General features: G+C 35.9%; 4 protein-coding genes across 9 annotated transcripts in view; 3 read left to right on the top strand and 1 right to left on the bottom strand.

Moving 5' to 3' along the window:
* The window catches only part of scalloped (TEA domain transcription factor 1 homolog scalloped), a 98105-nt gene extending 93095 nt beyond the window's left edge, over positions 1 to 5010 (top strand). For 5 of the 6 annotated variants that reach the window (XM_011315708.1, XM_011315719.1, XM_011315692.1 and 2 more), the window contains 4 exons: positions 139 to 354; positions 408 to 661; positions 806 to 1040; positions 1245 to 5010. In XM_011315708.1, coding sequence (XP_011314010.1) covers positions 139 to 354; positions 408 to 661; positions 806 to 1040; positions 1245 to 1358 — 819 coding nt within the window. In that variant the 3' untranslated portion in view covers positions 1359 to 5010. The remainder of the gene's footprint in view (positions 1 to 138; positions 355 to 407; positions 662 to 805; positions 1041 to 1244) is intronic. The other variant, XM_011315737.1, reaches the window with a different exon arrangement.
* Positions 5011 to 5685: 675 nt separating this feature from the next.
* Ugalt (UDP-galactose transporter) lies at positions 5686 to 8044 on the top strand. The gene is made up of 5 exons (XM_011315653.1): positions 5686 to 5826; positions 6357 to 6438; positions 6507 to 6626; positions 6789 to 7003; positions 7096 to 8044. Exons 2-5 carry the CDS (start codon positions 6426 to 6428, stop codon positions 7723 to 7725), a joined length of 978 nt encoding a protein of 325 aa, XP_011313955.1. The 5' UTR covers positions 5686 to 5826; positions 6357 to 6425; the 3' UTR covers positions 7726 to 8044.
* A 110-nt stretch (positions 8045 to 8154) lies between these two features.
* Taldo (transaldolase) lies at positions 8155 to 10735 on the top strand. The gene is made up of 3 exons (XM_011315667.1): positions 8155 to 8322; positions 8951 to 9074; positions 9691 to 10735. The coding sequence occupies exons 1-3, from the start codon at positions 8226 to 8228 to the stop codon at positions 10466 to 10468; spliced, it is 999 nt and encodes a 332-aa protein (XP_011313969.1). The 5' UTR covers positions 8155 to 8225; the 3' UTR covers positions 10469 to 10735.
* A 1-nt stretch (position 10736) lies between these two features.
* On the bottom strand, positions 10737 to 13630 carry LOC105273313 (probable cytochrome P450 305a1). The gene is made up of 8 exons (XM_011315679.1): positions 13408 to 13630; positions 12758 to 13055; positions 12502 to 12690; positions 12214 to 12400; positions 12024 to 12138; positions 11643 to 11823; positions 11270 to 11529; positions 10737 to 10935 (listed from the first exon to the last, which is right to left on the bottom strand). Exons 1-8 carry the CDS (start codon positions 13487 to 13489, stop codon positions 10757 to 10759), a joined length of 1491 nt encoding a protein of 496 aa, XP_011313981.1. The 5' UTR covers positions 13490 to 13630; the 3' UTR covers positions 10737 to 10756.
* Positions 13631 to 14365: the final 735 nt, after the last annotated feature.

Genomic DNA, 14365 nt, shown 5'->3' with positions numbered 1-14365 from the left:
TTTGAAAATTTATTTTACTCGCTCCAGTGGAGGAATTTGCTATAATTATTTTTTTACACAGCTCAAAATATTACTCGAAAAAATGGCAACTAAAATATTGGCACTGTAAAAATAATTATCCTTTTTTTATCCCCGCAGAACTTTTGGCAGCCAGGACTGCAACCAGGTACCTCCCAGGATGTCAAGCCCTTCCCACAGTCGACGTACACCGGTAAACCAGCGACAGCGGTTTCGAGTGGTGATATGGTCCAGGCACAACCGCCACCGCCTTGGGAAGGTCGTGCCATTGCCACTCATAAACTCAGGCTTGTCGAATTTTCCGCCTACATGGAGCAACACCGAGACCAAGATATCGTATGTACTTGATTTTATTTCGAACAATTTATTATCACAAATGAAATAATCAGAAATTATTTTCTCCGGAATTTCAGTACCACAAGCACCTGTTCGTCCATATAGGTGGCTCAGCGACTTATGCAGATCCACTGTTAGAGGCGGTGGATGTTAGGCAGATCTATGACAAATTCCCGGAGAAGAAGGGCGGCCTGAAGGAACTTTATGACAAGGGACCACAGGCTGCTTTCTTCCTTGTTAAATTTTGGGCAGATCTCAATACCAACATTCAGGATGAAGCTGGAGCTTTCTACGGCGTCACGAGCCAGTAATTATTTCTTATTACACTTACATGTTAAACGTACACTGCAATCGTAAATTGATCAGTTGAGCTCACTGTGGACTCGTGTATGAATAGAGAGACGTTACCACATGAATTGTTAATAATTGAGTAATTATACGTCTTTTTCAGATACGAGAGCAATGAGAACATGACGATAACGTGTTCGACGAAAGTATGCTCGTTTGGTAAACAAGTGGTGGAGAAGGTGGAGACTGAATACGCGAGGTTCGAGAATGGAAGGTTCGTGTATCGCATCAGTCGTTCGCCAATGTGCGAGTACATGATTAACTTCATTCACAAGTTGAAACATCTACCAGAGAAATATATGATGAACAGTGTACTCGAGAACTTCACGATTCTCCAGGTAAATGCTGCCAGAGTTCTAACCACATTCATTTAATTAATTTGCCGAGCTGAAGTGCAATGAAATGAAATAAATCAAATTTGTGAAATTACCCGAGTGCAATGCACTGGCAAATGCAGCTGCAAGTTTGGAGAAAATTTTCAAATATTTCGCATGAATTTTATCATTTTTTATTGCTAATTGCGTTTGTTTGTTTGATTACAGGTTGTTACAAACAGAGATACACATGAGACGTTACTCTGTACAGCATATGTTTTTGAAGTATCAACGTCCGAGCACGGTGCTCAGCATCATATATACAGACTTGTCAAAGACTAAGTCTATCATTCTTCTATTTCTTAAATTATCTGCTCGCCATGCAGCCATCCACCCCCATCAGTGCCTACCACCACATGATTACAACAAGAAATCAATAACAAAAATTAATGAATCATCCATTATCGAATCACGCGCATGGTGTGTGTTAATCGCACACTATTACACTTACGCAACACAAAGAGAGACAGGAGGAAAAATAGAAAAATTGAATTTGAAATAATGAAACTGCAGGTATACACCAGTGACAGTTATACAACTGCGCAACATCGGTGAATACGTTGGTATGTAAATACAGATCACGTATTTTGTTTGCGCAAATTTATATTCATTTTCATTTTAGCTTCTGAAATTTTTAGGTTTTACGATGTGTGGATCTTTACTTATGAATTCGTTTATAAGTTGTGATCTCAGATGATCCACTGTCGTATTGTTGAGTTATTCTGAGGTTTGACGATTTATTTTAGCGAACGATAATCAGAGAATTATCAAAATTACTGTTATAAGATACTGACCGGTTCCACTTAGTTTTTTTTATTCTAATAGTCTTGAGATTTTATTTAACTTATTTCGGTTTATCTTGTGGCCAGACGACAATAAATTCATATAGTATTTTTATTTATTGGAAAACATAAAAGGATTGGGCTTTTCAATTTTTTTAATTTTCGCTGTCGTAGGAAAAATTGACAATAAAAATGACTAAATATTCTGAGATATTTATTTTGAGGATTGGTTCAGTATCCGAATAACTTAGTATTATGGTCGACGCGGAATTGATGAATATTGCAATTTTAAGTGCAAACACCGACACAAACACCGAAAACACAAACAGAAGAAAATTTAAAAACTCGCATTACACAGATTAGACATATATTACGAATAAGAGTATATATGTTAAATAATAACGCAATGATTACGATTTACATTGTTATAAATGATCGTGTATAAAGGTATCTAAGTGATTTTAAGTTTTAACTGAGAGATGAAAGTGGAAAAAAAGGTTTTTAAAAAAAATAAGGATGCCATTACGAATTCAAGAGTCCTCCTGATTTTTTAATTATTTTTTTAATTAGAAACAAATGAGAATGTGAAATCGGAGAGGAAGAAAATTAGCTGCACGTATTAGTTTCCAAATTCAATGAAAATTACGAAGCAAATCAAACTCATACTGAAATTCGTCTCGCCCCAATCGCAGCAACTTAAATCTAAGTTCGTTTATTACAATGCTTGAACCATTACTTTTTTTACTTTTTGTTCAACAAAAATAGCGAATTCTTAATTGCACCAATTTTTTGTGCGATCCCACCCAATTCTAGGCAGCGACCATGTAGGCTATAGGGATGTGTTTGTATTCCTTATAATCACTATAATTTTTTTACTGTAAGAATTTATCTTCCTCATCCCCCTCTCCCCGAGAAACTTTCCTCTGGATTTTATTTTCTATGAAGCTACTGCGTCTGAACTTTTTTTCTTACTTAGTGTATTGTTTTTTTTTCGTTTTTAACTTTCTACTACATTTATAATGTGATGCTAGCATGAAGTTTTCATGCTGCACTTTAGCAGAAAAGTGACCCCGGAAGTGTATTTTATTTGCCTCGTCGAATGAATGAAAAATTCATGTTTCGTTGTATTTTCTGAGGGAGAAAATTCAAAGAGAAATCGTTTTTTTTTAACATCGAACGGAATCTGTTTTGATATTGCGACAAATTACTGCAGATCGACTTGAATTTGGTTGAATCGAAATGAGATGGAACATGAACTTGCCTCTTTGTCGAGTCTCGTACTTAAAGTAGCCCTCGATGTCTCACTCGGTTGAAAAAATATTGCGGAGGGATCATGAATACAAAGTAGATTCATATTAATTTCAAATTTAATTTGGATGACAATACATTTGCGGACCATACCCTCCGGTTTCGATGAATCATTTCACTGCATTCTCTACTCCCATTACTAAATTTTTTGGTTTACTATTTTTCGTTTTTCTTCTGTTCATATTGCTCTCCGATAAAACAAACTTGCCCACTGCGCAGTAAACAACTAACATAAACTGAAGATTAAAAAAGCAAGAAAATAAAAATACATATACTTTTAGGAATACATTAAGATTAATTACCGTATTGTTACTGTAAACTAACTTTTATGAAACAAGTGGCAATGTATTTTGATCTCTCTTTAGTCAGAAAATATATCCTTTTTTATTCAGGGCCCGACAACGATAGAATGAACTATTACAATTATTTGTTTTCAATGTTTTTTTTTTCCACTTGCTCGAATAAGAAAGGACAATTTTATTTGATCGGTAATTAATTGAATTACGATTGAAAAATTATAAATTGGCAGCTTTTGTACTTCTTAGTTATTGTTACATTTTTCGTATCAATTGAGTGCAGCTATTTTTTAGAGATGAAAAAAAAATTAAGCAATTATTTCAGTTCAAATTACAATCGTGGAAATGTCACTGGAGTTCAAAAAATTTCGTCTATATCAAATATATTGAAAAGATTGCGAGTTCTCACTGGTATTTGACGATTGTAAAAATTAGGATAAAAATGTTTATAAAAATTTCTTTCATTCTTATTGGAAGATAATCGATGGAAGGAGTACATGAAAAAAGTGAATGAGCACCGACACGAATATTATTAACAGTAATGAGTAATGATTTTTAAAAATAAGTGAATTACATTTATAAGAAAAAAAAAAGTTTATGAAAATATATATTTATCTATGTCTTCTGTGAAGATAGAAAATAGTACTCTTTCACTCTATATTGATGATATCGAAATTGAATTTAAAAACTGGACAGAGATGCAAATAAAAGTGTAATTTAGAATCGAAAAAAAACAAATATTTAGAATCACAATCTCGAATTGTATACATGAGACGATCTGATGGTGCAGTCAAACTATAAAAAATGCAAATGAAACTATGTAAATAATTACGATAACGACCATAAGACATTGTTCAAGTTCCAGCGGCCATTCGATAAATAATCCATCTTTTTTTTACTATAAGCATAACTTTGGTTATTTCGTCAAAAAATATGGAGAAAAATAACAGATCGTGTTTCCTTTTTTTCAAGAATCATCTGACGATTCGATAGTAAACTACTTGCGTTAATTTTTTTTCTAGACTTACCTGAGTGTATTTTTTATTATATATTTTGTGAGAGTGTATTGCAATTTCAAGAAACGAAAGTGTAGAAATACTTTCCAGAATAATTACCTGGAATTATTTTAAAAATTGGTTGAAACAGAATCCTTAAAATTTCGCCAAGTTTTTATTTCATTCGTATTTTTCCCCATATCCTGGAACTGCCATATCAAAGAATTGAGCTTGATCATAAAGTTTTAATGAAAAAGCAAAAATAAAAAAGAAGGAACTTAAATTCAGACAAAATACTATACGGAAATATGAAAAAAATGAAAATTACCTGTATATTGTATCATCATAAATGAAACGAAGCGAGGATCAAAGTAGTTGATTTAACTAGTAAATGGAGATAAGTGAGATGACGAAGAGGTAAAGGAATGGAGCAAAATGATATATCATTAATTTAGAGGTTTAAAAGTATATAATAGAATTCAGTATATGTACAGTATTTGTAAAACATGTTTATAATTTGTATGGACAAATAAAGAATTGATATAAAATCATATTTTCACTATTGCCGTCTTCATATTTAGTCGCACGTTTCTGCGTTACGAAATTGGTTTTTGTTTTTTATTAGAAAATTTCAAATTTTTAAACTCCAGTGAGTACTTCCTCGATTTTCATGTTCCCCTGGTACTTTTTCGAAAATTTTGAATTTTTCCATTTCAGTGAATACCTCTTCAATTATCATGCTCTCCTGATACTTTTTTGAAAATTCCGAATTTACAAATTTCAGTGAATACCTCCTCAATTGTCATGCTCTCCTGATACTTTTTCGAAAATTTCGAATTTTCAAATTTCAGTGAATACCTTCTCCATTATCATGCTCCCCTGATACTTTTTCGAAAATTTTGAATTTTTCCATTTCAGTGAATACCTCCTCAATTGTCATGCTCTCCTGATACTTTTTTGAAAATTCCGAATTTTCAAATTTCAGTGAATACCTCCTTAATTGTTATGCTCTCCTGATACTTTTTCAAAAATTTTGAATTTTCCAATTTCCGCGAATACCTCCTCAATTATCATACTCTCCTGATACTTTTTCAAAAATTTTGAATTTTCAAATCTCCGTGAATACCACTTCAATTTTCACAGACAGGCAGACACCCCAGCATTGCGTGTGGCGCCCTCCCTTTCTTGGGGTGCAGTACTACGATGCCGCTGAAGTCACTCAAACCCCCAGAACTGAGTCTCTATTTTAGTCAATCCTCTTTGACATTATGGCTCGACGTATTCTAGTCAATGTTGATTGGTTGTTCAGCAAAACACTGGCTGGTCATTGATTGTCAACGTGGATAATTATCTGAGCGATTTTTCAAAAGTGAGTATGTAAACAAATTTCATACTTGTCAGGAATGCGCATTCGCACGTTGCATAACCTACATTTATAAAAAAAATAAACCCAAAAAAATAGCCCATTTGGGCCTGATAAGCCCTTTCTGAAGTCGATTACTTTCTACGAGGATTTTGGGACATGAGTTATTTTTCGTGTGACTTTTCCGTATACCTTACAATCTAACTCATGCGTTTTCCACTTGCCCCCGAAATCGGTCAATCGTCTTTAAAGATTATTCAAAGATGTTTGCCCTGTGTAATATATTCCCGCACTAAAAAAACACCGTCATAAATATCGATTAGAATCTCGAAAACAATTAATCATTAATTATCTATGTTATTGTGATCATAGTCAAAGACTCATGTGGAAACAATTTACATTCTTGATTATAAAGATAATCACATATCTATAAAAATAGACGTCAATTGACACGTCGATATATTTTTTTTATGAGTTCACAAAAGCGACATAATTTCGCATCGAAGTAAATTATTTTCATGGCGTTCTGTCTTCAGATGATGTAATTAGAAAGTCTGGAGGAGTAGGAGGTTCTCTCATCATTTGTGAAACTCCATTGTGACAAAATGATGAAGCACAGTAAGTACTACGGAATCAATGCTCCGGTCAGTTTAATATTATCCACAATTGAATTTTTAATTTTCTAGAGAATGCCCAGACTTTGAAGTACATCAGCTTAGTCACCTTAACGCTCCAAAATGCGTTGGTGGGTCTCAGCATGCGATACGCCAGGACCAGATCCGGTGATATGTTTCTGGCATCGACTGGTAACCATTTCAATAATTTAAATCTTCAGTTAAAGAAAATGCGAGTCGTTCCTTTTGTTGGAATATTCGATATTTCAATTGACTGAACATCTTGGTTTTGTTCTGTTCGTTGACATAGCTGTATTTACTTGTAGATTTACATAAATTGTATTTTCATTCCAGCTGTTGTGATGGCAGAAGTTGTGAAGTGTGTTACATGCCTCATCCTAGTATATTTAGAAGAAGGGAGTATCCGTCAATTCATTAATGCACTTCATTCAACAATTATTAAACAGCCAGTGGACACTCTCAAAGTTTGTGTACCCTCCATTGTGTATCTTGCACAAAATAACCTTTTGTATTTATCAGCGTCAAATTTAGATGCCGCAACTTATCAGGTAAAACCTTCCGTTCTCAAAATTATAAGTCCTGATTAAATAATGAAATTATCGAACGATTTCAGTGGCGAATGTCTCAATGATTTTTCCAGGTGACTTATCAACTAAAGATATTGACGACGGCCTTCTTTGCTATAGTAATCCTCCGTAGATCTCTTCTGAGAATTCAGTGGGGCGCACTAGTTCTCCTATTGATAGGAGTAGTTCTGGTGCAATTGGCTGATAGTGGCCCCTCAAAGGTTCCTTCTGGAATTGAGCAGAACCGTATCCTGGGGGTCTCGGCAGCTCTGACAGCCTGTTTCCTCTCTGGTTTTGCAGGCATATACTTCGAAAAAATACTCAAAGGCTCGGACATCTCCGTTTGGATGAGAAACGTTCAGTTGAGTTTATTATCAGTGCCAATTGGATTAATAACTTGTTATGTGACAGATCACGATGCAATAATGAAACAGGGATTTTTCTTCGGTTACGATTGGTTTGTCAGTTACTTGGTTCTACTGCAAGCAGGTGGTGGGCTCATTGTTGCAATGGTCGTCAAACATGCTGACAACATACTGAAGGGTTTCGCCACCTCTCTCGCTATCATAATCTCGTGCATTGCATCGATTTATCTATTCAATTTTAGACTAACTTTACAATTCGCCTCAGGTGCTGTTCTCGTTATCTGCTCCATTTTCATGTACAGTCATCAACCTAAACCAAAATTAATCATCGATAAATGATTAATTCTGTTGATCTATTCACAATTTTTATTTGTTTATAAACTATGAAAGTATGAAATTGAACGATGTGCATATGGCGGACAAAAATATAACAGAATTTATGTTTTGTTAATATGTGTGAAATCATGAAATTGAAGGATTAATTGTGGAGTTTTAAATTTTTAAATGGAATATTTTTATACGGATGAGTGAATGAGATATCTTTACAATGTCTGAGTATTCGTAGTATTCATTCCATGTCAGGACTACATACTATGGTAATTCAGTTTAATTTCGTGCGAAGTATTGAAGGTAATGAATAAAGAGATATTTCCTTTCACTTTCTGACACATTTTATTGTTTGAAAAACCTGAATATAGGGAGTTGATAGCTCAGTGGCCTTGTAATTGTTTGAAAGTTGGTAGAACTGAGATACTTGTCGTGTTCCTACCATTTTCCTCTCAGCACCGCTAGTCATCCGATACTAGTTCGTGAAGGCAAGTAAATACAGAAGGACAGACATGACTTCTCCGGCGTGTAAAAAATCAAAAATGGCAAATTCTTTGGAACAGCTTAAATCACTGACAACTGTTGTTGCTGATACTGGTGATTTTCAAGGTAAATTAAAAATCGTGCTTGCTTTTTTAATTTTGAATTATTTTTTGGAGCGGGAAGAATGGAGTGATTCCGGGTCATAGGCGAAGGTGATTATCATTGACGTTTTATCGTGAGGGGGGAGACGACCTTCTACATGTGTTTTTGCTGGCATCTCAATTTTTTTTTCAACTTGCGGTCAGTCGATCATACGTTATGAATTTTTGCCCTACGTTTCAGGAAGTTGTGTGCGGCCCACATGCGCTCGGTGATTTTATTTCAGAAGATACCGGCCCGCGCAATTTAAATCACCCTTTGCAAACTTTTCCTGACTTATAATTCCCGACCTAGGTTTCACCTTTGATTTTGTATATTTCATGTCACCTCATCTTGTACGATGGGTACTTGTGAATGTGTGTTCTCGAAAAATCCGGGAGTTTCTAATTTAATCAGATCTAAACGCGTGGATATCGCGATGATTCTTACAAGCCAACATTTGATAATAATTTTCTTGCTTATAATATTTTATTCTACGTAATGACATCGCATGATATCGCGTCATTACCGAATGTGAAGTCAGTAGAGGACATACGATTTTTGTATTGGATAGTCACTTTCGAGAAAAACAGCATCATGAAATCATTTTTTACAGCTATGGAACAATTTAAGCCGACCGATGCCACGACGAATCCTTCACTTATACTGGCTGCGGCTAATCAGAAGAAATACGCACACTTGTTAGATAAGGCTGTTCATTATGGAAAGAAGGCAGGGAGGTATTGTAGTTTTTAGATAAGTAAATCACCAGTGGCATGATGAGATTAATCTTTTTCAATGCTGAAGATATTTAATGAGAAACTATACGATTAAGCTATAGATATATTTTAAACTGTTGTATAACTTTGTAAAAAGTTAATTCCCGTTTACATTCAATTTATTTTTGCATTTTTTCAAATCTCTCAGGCGATTCATGTCCACATTTAATTTTTGAATCGCAATGTTATGAAACTCGCCCATTATAGCCTATTGGCTATGAAAATATATTCGTAGAGTCGGTAGATCGAATCGTTAAGAAACTACGATTTATTAAACCTTGAAATTAGCCGACCTCCGAATAGTTTAGTATGGAAAAATAAATACTCTCGGGATCGAAAATGAAAATATGTTTTCAATGACAAAGCAGTTTGATAAGCGTGACGTTTCTCCGTTGATGAAGATCTATTTTATGATTTTTCTCTCCAGTAATCAAATAATACAAGAGAGAAACTTTAATTAATACACAACTAATTAATGATTGATGAAGATCTTGAGTATTCGTAAAGTTCCGGACCCAAAGGGAGGAAGTTATTGTAATATGGCCCCATTTCTTCCATATTTTTATTTGAATTGCAGTACCCTTGGTGAGCAAGTGGAGGCTGCCATGAATATGACTTGCGTGCTCTTCGGTCAGGAGATCCTGAAAATAATTCCAGGAAGAGTTTCGACCGAAGTGGACGCTAGACTGTCATTCAATAAAGAAGCTAGTATCGAAAGAGCCAAGAAATTGATTTCTCTGTACGAGGAGGTCGGAATTAGTAAGGAGAGGGTTCTGATCAAGCTCGCATCCACGTGGGAAGGCATTCAAGCAGCTAAAGAATTGGAGGAAAAGTACGGGATCCATTGCAACTTGACACTGCTCTTCAATTTTGCTCAAGCTGTCGCTTGTGCCGAGGCTGGAGTCACTCTAATTTCACCATTCGTCGGACGTATCCTTGACTGGTACGTCGCAAATACAGATAAAAAGACATACGAACCAAAAGAAGACCCTGGAGTCATATCAGTAACAAAAATCTACAACTACTACAAAAAATTCGATTACAAAACTGTCGTAATGGGTGCGTCTTTCCGTAACGTTGGAGAAATAAAGGAGCTCGCTGGCTGCGACTTCTTGACAATCAGTCCGAAGCTTCTGGAAGATCTTGAGAAAAGTACGGAGCCCTTGAAAAAGGCGCTGAATGTAGAGGCAGCCAAGAAGTGTGATCTGCAAAAGATAAGCCTCGGAGAAGCGGAATTCAGATGGCTTCTCAATGAGGACCAGATGGCCACTGATAAGCTCAGCGATGGGATCCGTAAGTTTGCTGTCGATATGAGGAAACTTGAGAAACTGTTGCAGGAGAAAATCCAGGGTTAAAAGGTTCAGAAGTAGATGGAAATTTTATCATGATTTTTCTATTTGAGAAACATTTGTACCTATTTTTGTACATTTCTTATTGTCCTTTGAGGTTTGGGTACCGTGGGCCCTTGTATAAAGATCAATTTTTCGAATCATATTGTCTACCTTGCATTTTCGGGTATTTTAAGAAACATAAGAGTGAGAAAATCTAAATTATCACAAGAAGATGTTTATTAACGGCAATACAAAACGCTGTAATATTATAAATAAATATAATGAAATGAGTATGAATACTGTTCTCCATAATTATCTGGGAGTCACGATGATATCGAAAATGGGTGGTGAGAGAGTGAACCCATCCATTCCTTGCATTGCTGGCGCTCTGTCACCTGGAGGCAATGAAAAATTGAATTTTTGGAGTAAACAAGAGACGAAGAGGAAGTGACTATTTCTCGCGAAACCCTCCCCCAAACATTTTCGTCGACCTGAAGTCAGAAAAAATTATTCATTTTTCAGTCAGAGGAAGTGAATTTATAATGATTTCATGCCAGATCAATCAGTCATCGATCTTCATCCCTTTAGAAATTCCCAGTGATTTTTTTTTTATGGCAGATGTTTGGGGGGATCTGAATTTTGTATTGTTTTTTTTTTAATGAAACTTCTTTGGCGGGGGTAGTGAAATGAAAAATCGTCACGAAAATAGGAACGAAAGTGAGGCAATCAATGTGACGGATGTATTGACATCTCTGGTTCTCTCCTATTTTTTTTTTTTCATCAGTCGATTTGGCATGAACTATTACGTGAGATGATTTAACAAACCAGCTCCGAAAGCTACGAGCCAAGGATCATTGATGAATTGATGGTTTTCATCGAGAAACCTCTCCGGCCTGAAAACCTCGGGATCTCCCCAGTGTTCTTCATCCTGGTGGACGCTCATCAAATTCGCCAAGATCATAGAATCTTTTCTAATGTTGAAGCCTTTCAGGTGAGTGTCCACAACAGCTCTATGTGGAATCGATGTCGGTCCGATATTTGCCAATCGTAAAACCTCCGCGAGTGTTGCATTCATATATGGCAATCTGAAATCGCAATTACCTCCGTTAGCGATGTTTCGAAATTGAATTCTACCAAATTCTGCGAATTTCTCTTTAATACTTCTGGAGGCATTAGAAAGGATTGGAAAATGTCTCACGAAGGTCGAGTCGCCGCCGAAGGCAAAGTCTCTTTTCCTAATACTCTGTCTAATTCTTCCTGCACTTTATATTGCACTTCCGGTGTAATTGCCAAGTAGGCAATGGTGAATCCGATGCTATTGGTCGTTGTGTCGACCCCTGCACTGAAGAAGTCTTTTATGAGGGCAACGAGTTGCATTTCTGAATCATAAAACAGAACATTCCTCATTTTTCTGTAATTCTCAGTAAAATTTTTATGGAAAAAATCATGAAATATTCAATGAAAATGTCTTTCAGATAAATGAAAATTCAGATGACTTTGTGATTGAAATTATAATAAACTTCTAAAAGGGGATGATGAAAAAATATCAGTATTACAACACCAGCTTCTAGAAATTTACCATTGAAGGTTGAAGTCGGATCACCATCCCTCGCCTCGATCTCCTCCAGATACACATCAATCAAATCTCTGTGTACCCCAGACTGACGCGTGTCTTTGTGTGATGTTACCTCATCCTTAAAAAATGCCATCTTTTAACTATTGAATGATGGAAGTTAGATATTTCGGAAATTTCTTTGAAATTCTCTTACGGCGAAGAATGACCACATACGGCACAGCCTCTCTGTAACAGCTTTGTAACCCGAGAACTGGGGTGCTAGGTACCTGAGAAATGGTAGATGATTCAGCAAACCTCCAGAGACGCTCGATTCCTTCACAGCCGCACTCAACATCTTCAGGGTTTCTACCAATTTCGGGTCGCCTTTTGATATATCATACCTTCAGTGCAATTACAAAATTCATTCACGGTTTACAACATTAATTAAATATGAATTAGTTCATCAAAGTTTCTGACATTTTAAAATAATTATATGTTTTACCTGAAGCCTCCAATTAAAGACCAGATACTATTAAGAACCGCTAAAGAGGTGAATTGACTCATATTTTTGATGACCCCATCATTTGCGGCTTTACCGATGACTTTAATGAGATTTACTGCATCGTCCAAGATGAGTTCCTCCATCGTTTGAGTGCCCCAGCCGAAATCTCTCAGATTCTTCAAGGAGAATCTAAAAATAATAATTTTTCATGACAGTTTCTGTTGGGATTATGCTGAGATATTTTTATTTTCCCGACCTCCGCTGATCACTCCAAATTTTTCCATCGGTGAAGAGAACCCCACGTCTCTCCCCCATTGTCCTGTGGGAAAATATGAAGCCATTTGGTCTTCCATCGAACTCCTGTCGTCCTAGCATCTCCATAACGGCCTCACGACCGGAAACGATGATCAGGGGATCCGCCAGACCCAGACGTAGGCCCACCACTGGCCCATACTCCTTCGCCAACTGACACCACGCGATTCCATGGGAACCAGTCTGTTTTACTAAATTCCTTACGTCCAGAATATTTCCGACGAATGGTAATCCACGAGGTCCTAAAATATTTCTCAATTGGATTTTTTTACACACAGAGTAATATTCAATAAAAATCGCGTATCCGTATTCCGTCATTTTGATGGAACTATTCCAAATTTTTTTTCGGAGCATTCCATAATTTTTGTCTGAATTCTAAGTGAAAAATTACGGAATATTATTTTTTTTAGTCACTTCTGTAATCGGTGAACTGAAATTCCGACATTTTTATTGAATATTTATCTCTGTCTACGACTTAATTGATATAACCCATTATTTATTCATTTATCTCCATTTACAACAATCAAAAAATGTAGCACCGAATTTATCACTACTGAAAATGTTATTGTTTACAATTGTATAATTATTGAATACCTGGGGGAAAGCTTCTGGGCCGGTGCCAATCGACTAATATTTTTACCACACAGATGATAAAAATCGACGAAATGAGCCACATGATATTAAATGACTCTTCCACGATTATTCAAATTGTAATGGAGTAAATAATGAAGAACTTGAAGAGTTTATCCCCCAAGGAGACGGAAGTCGAATTTTTCGCACAATCTCAACAATTTTTCTGGTCCCGGTTTTTTCACGGAGCCGGTCACAACGAAACTGTCTCCCAGAAAAATTCAGCATCAGCAAGAACTTCATAAAAGAATGAATTCCTTTCACCCGGGATATTGGCAACGAGTTTGCGCTATCACAGCTAACAGCCTTCCAAGATTCGCTGTGTGTGTATACCCAGTATTATTCCTGTATATTAATTGCTGCATACTATGTATAATGATCGATATATTTGAGCAATGATCGAGATTCAGCTGCACCACCCGGTTTTCGCATGAAAGGCATCAAGAGAACGCCTTCGAAATCCGGTACGGGGAATGAATTTTGATACGGGTTAATGACACACGATTAAGTATCCAAACATTAAAACATCCTTAATCGAACAGCACTGAAAAATTATCAATTCATTATTTGGAGACTGCAATTTTAAGGACAGGCTACTAATTTTTTCATTAAATTTAGGGAGAAAATAATCGTGGAATTTCGCGGTTCATTGAATATTGATACTGAACTGTCAGTTGAAAATGAGAGAAGATATTCAGATGAAGTATTATGGTCTCTATTCATTCTCAGGGAGCAATTGATAATTTTTTTAAATTTCAATTGTGAACAGAATGATTTCGCGCGTTAGATCTTAAGTGTTTGGTGTAAATCAAAATGAAATCGTATGAAATTGTATACCAGTAAGTTTCACTACAAATTTTTCAGCGTGAAGTCTTCTGATTCACAAGCGTAGGTTTAATTGCATATGAAATGGCAAATGGTG

The sequence above is a fragment of the Fopius arisanus genome, unplaced genomic scaffold (assembly GCF_000806365.1).
Source record: "Fopius arisanus strain USDA-PBARC FA_bdor unplaced genomic scaffold, ASM80636v1 scaffold00001, whole genome shotgun sequence".
NCBI lineage: Eukaryota > Metazoa > Arthropoda > Insecta > Hymenoptera > Braconidae > Fopius > Fopius arisanus.
The sequence above is the reverse complement of the archived record's forward strand: the minus strand, read 5'-3'. Positions and strand labels throughout refer to the sequence as shown.

Coding starts and splice junctions, on each gene's coding strand:
- LOC105273313 (XM_011315679.1), bottom strand. CDS start 13,489: ATGTGGCTCATTTCGTCGATTTTTATCATCTGTGTGGTAAAAATATTA. Junction 12,691..12,757: donor ATTTGGAGTGATCAGCGGAG/GTCGGGAAAATA, acceptor TATTATTTTTAG/ATTCTCCTTGAAGAATCTGA. Junction 10,936..11,269: donor GCTCGTAGCTTTCGGAGCTG/GTTTGTTAAATC, acceptor TTCTGACTTCAG/GTCGACGAAAATGTTTGGGG.
- Ugalt (XM_011315653.1), top strand. Junction 6,627..6,788: donor TATGTTTCTGGCATCGACTG/GTAACCATTTCA, acceptor TTTTCATTCCAG/CTGTTGTGATGGCAGAAGTT. Junction 7,004..7,095: donor TAGATGCCGCAACTTATCAG/GTAAAACCTTCC, acceptor TGATTTTTCCAG/GTGACTTATCAACTAAAGAT.
- Taldo (XM_011315667.1), top strand. CDS start 8,226: ATGACTTCTCCGGCGTGTAAAAAATCAAAAATGGCAAATTCTTTGGAA. Junction 8,323..8,950: donor TGATACTGGTGATTTTCAAG/GTAAATTAAAAA, acceptor CATTTTTTACAG/CTATGGAACAATTTAAGCCG. Junction 9,075..9,690: donor TATGGAAAGAAGGCAGGGAG/GTATTGTAGTTT, acceptor TTTGAATTGCAG/TACCCTTGGTGAGCAAGTGG.